Here is a 2,336-nt window from a genome sequence, read left to right as displayed (position 1 = left end):
ACCACTTAAATGTTGCGTTTATTAAGGAAATGTTAAATACGAAAAAAAAAAAAAAAAAAGAAAGAAAAAACTCAAAACTGTGTCATGAATGTCAAGAGCACTTTTGTGGCGTAAACCGTGCAGTCACGAGCTACAAGTTCTATTCCAAGTCTTCGCCCCGGCACTAGCTAGGGCGTTAACCACCTCCCCACCCCCGCACCCTAACCTCCCACGCCCTCCCCCCCCCCCCCGTTGCAAATTCAATAAAAGAAACAAATCACCCAGTTCACATTCGCAGGCTCCCCCTCCCTCTACCCCTTCTCCCACGACAACAAAACTCTAACCCCAGGCAGGCAAACAGGCCACTAGGGCAACAAAGGACTTATCAAATATTTGTATTCAAGCAAACAAACACAAAATCCCTTAAAACGGCACGTTACAATCAATCAAAGGTATTCATAGTCTCTCCCGCCAGGGCTGGGAGGAGCGGGAGAGAATGGGCGCGAATCCTGACACTGATTTGTGTGTCCCCATTAGTTCTGTTGCGTGGCGTATACACCGGTCACTTTTCGGGCCACCAGGCAATCGGTGCCGCTGGGTCTCTCCCCTGCCCGCCCTCTCCACCTGCCCCGAGAGCTCGGCCCACCTGCGGTGGAGGAGGGCCGTCGACCCGGTCGGTCTCGCCGCATCCCACGCTAGCGGCAGCTTCCAAAGTTCTGCGCCCTAATTGCCCTCTTCTTGCCACTTGCTGCTGAGTCCAGTCAGGGCGCTCTCCTCCTACTGCCAGGAATGGGGGCTTTCGGAGGGCCAGCGAGAAACGGGTCGCTTCATCCCGAAAGGCAAAAGTCGAGAGAAATAATTGACTCCGACAGGTTTGCTTCGCCCAGTCTCGGATGGTGAGGGGCGCGGCCGGGCTGGCTAGGTGGGGAGGCGTTGGGGCGGCTGTCGCGGAGGTGGGAGGGCCGGTCAGTAGGGCCCCACGACCACCGCCTCCACCTCCTTAGACGGTCTCCGGTCTTTCACCAGGAAGTTGATCATGCCCTCGGACTTGATGAGGAGGTTGCAGCCAAGGAAGAAGATGCCAAAGACCACGGTGAGCGAGAGCACACACATGACGGCGATCTGTACCACGCGCATGATGTACAGGCTGCGCTCGTCCGGGCCGCCCTCGGCGAAGCCGTCGTCGGTCACCACCGACGCCTGGGTGCAGCAGCGCACGGCGCGCTCCAGCGCCTCGCTGCTGTTGGCCAGGAGCAGGCCCGCCACATCGGTCTGGTTGTCCAGCGCTGGATTCATCGCGGGAGTCGGCGAGCGCCCGGGGAGGCGCGGGTCCGAGGGGTGGGAAGGCGCTAGGGTTGAGAGAGGAATGGTAGGGAGCGGAGCGCACACTTGCAGATTTGCGCGCGCCGGGGCTGCTCGCTCTCTCCTTTCCAAAGTCCCCGGGTCGTGGGACTTTCCCAGGAGCCTTTCCGACGCACGCCGCAGCTCGGCTGGTCTGAGCGCCGTCTGCTCCTGCCGGAGCGGTGCTGGTTCCCGGCGCTCGCTCGACTGGGGGCTGTTGGAACTTGGCGGGGCTGGGCCAGTGGGGCCGTGGGAGGTGCGGCGGCGGCGGCAGCAGCGGCGTGGCTGCTCTGAGCGAACAGCGGCCCCTTCCGGCCGCACCGCGGCTCTGCGCCGCGGCCGTTCGGCAATGGGGGAAGCAAAGGGGCGAACCTCCTTTCCTTGCTTTCCTTGCTTCGCCTCTTTTCCAACTCCAAAGACGAGGCAGAAGTGACTGTACTTTTCTGGCTTGATGGATGATTAAAGAGTTTCGGTTGGGGGAGGGGTTGCGATCAGCTGAAAGTTTCCGAAGAACTGGGTCACACCATCTCGGCGCGCGTCCTTTGCCTTCTGCCCCTCTCACCTCTGGGTGGATGGAAAGTGGCGATGAATCGCAGGTGCCAGATGGTGCTTGCTAAAGCGCGGGCCAGCCGCCTGTGCTTGATTCCGTCTTGCCTGCGACAGTTCTGGTGGAGTAGGGATGATCTGGGAGGTGTGTGTGTGTGTGTGTGTGTGTGTGTGGATTTTAGGAAGAAAGAAAAGCAGGTAGGAGGGAAAGAAAGAAGGAGGAAAAAGGAGAGTGGAAGGAAAGAAAAGGAGGAAGGAAGCTATTGGAAGAATAAAGAGTAAAGGTTTTGTAAGATGTTTGTAGAGATTTTTGAGGGGTTAGGGGGAGGAGGTGCTCTTCTGTGGCCTTTGTGTGGAAGTGGTTGCCAGGAGCAGGGTCACCTCTCTGGTGAGGGTTGGGAAGGTGGTCAGAGTGAGCACCCTTATAATCTTCATTGCAGATGAGTTTTTGGATGTGCTTGCAATGTTTT

General features: G+C 58.1%; 1 protein-coding gene across 1 annotated transcript; it reads right to left on the bottom strand.

The window, feature by feature from the left end:
- Nucleotides 1-299: 299 nt before the first annotated feature.
- RPRM (reprimo, TP53 dependent G2 arrest mediator homolog) lies at nt 300-1,544 on the bottom strand. Its single transcript, XM_047872047.1, has one exon. The coding sequence runs from the start codon at nt 1,273-1,275 to the stop codon at nt 946-948; it is 330 nt and encodes a 109-aa protein (XP_047728003.1). The 5' UTR covers nt 1,276-1,544; the 3' UTR covers nt 300-945.
- Between the last annotated feature and the right edge of the window lie 792 nt (nt 1,545-2,336).

This window comes from Prionailurus viverrinus, chromosome C1 (genome assembly GCF_022837055.1).
Source record: "Prionailurus viverrinus isolate Anna chromosome C1, UM_Priviv_1.0, whole genome shotgun sequence".
Classification (NCBI taxonomy): Eukaryota; Metazoa; Chordata; class Mammalia; order Carnivora; family Felidae; genus Prionailurus; species Prionailurus viverrinus.
The sequence above is the reverse complement of the archived record's forward strand: the minus strand, read 5'-3'. Positions and strand labels throughout refer to the sequence as shown.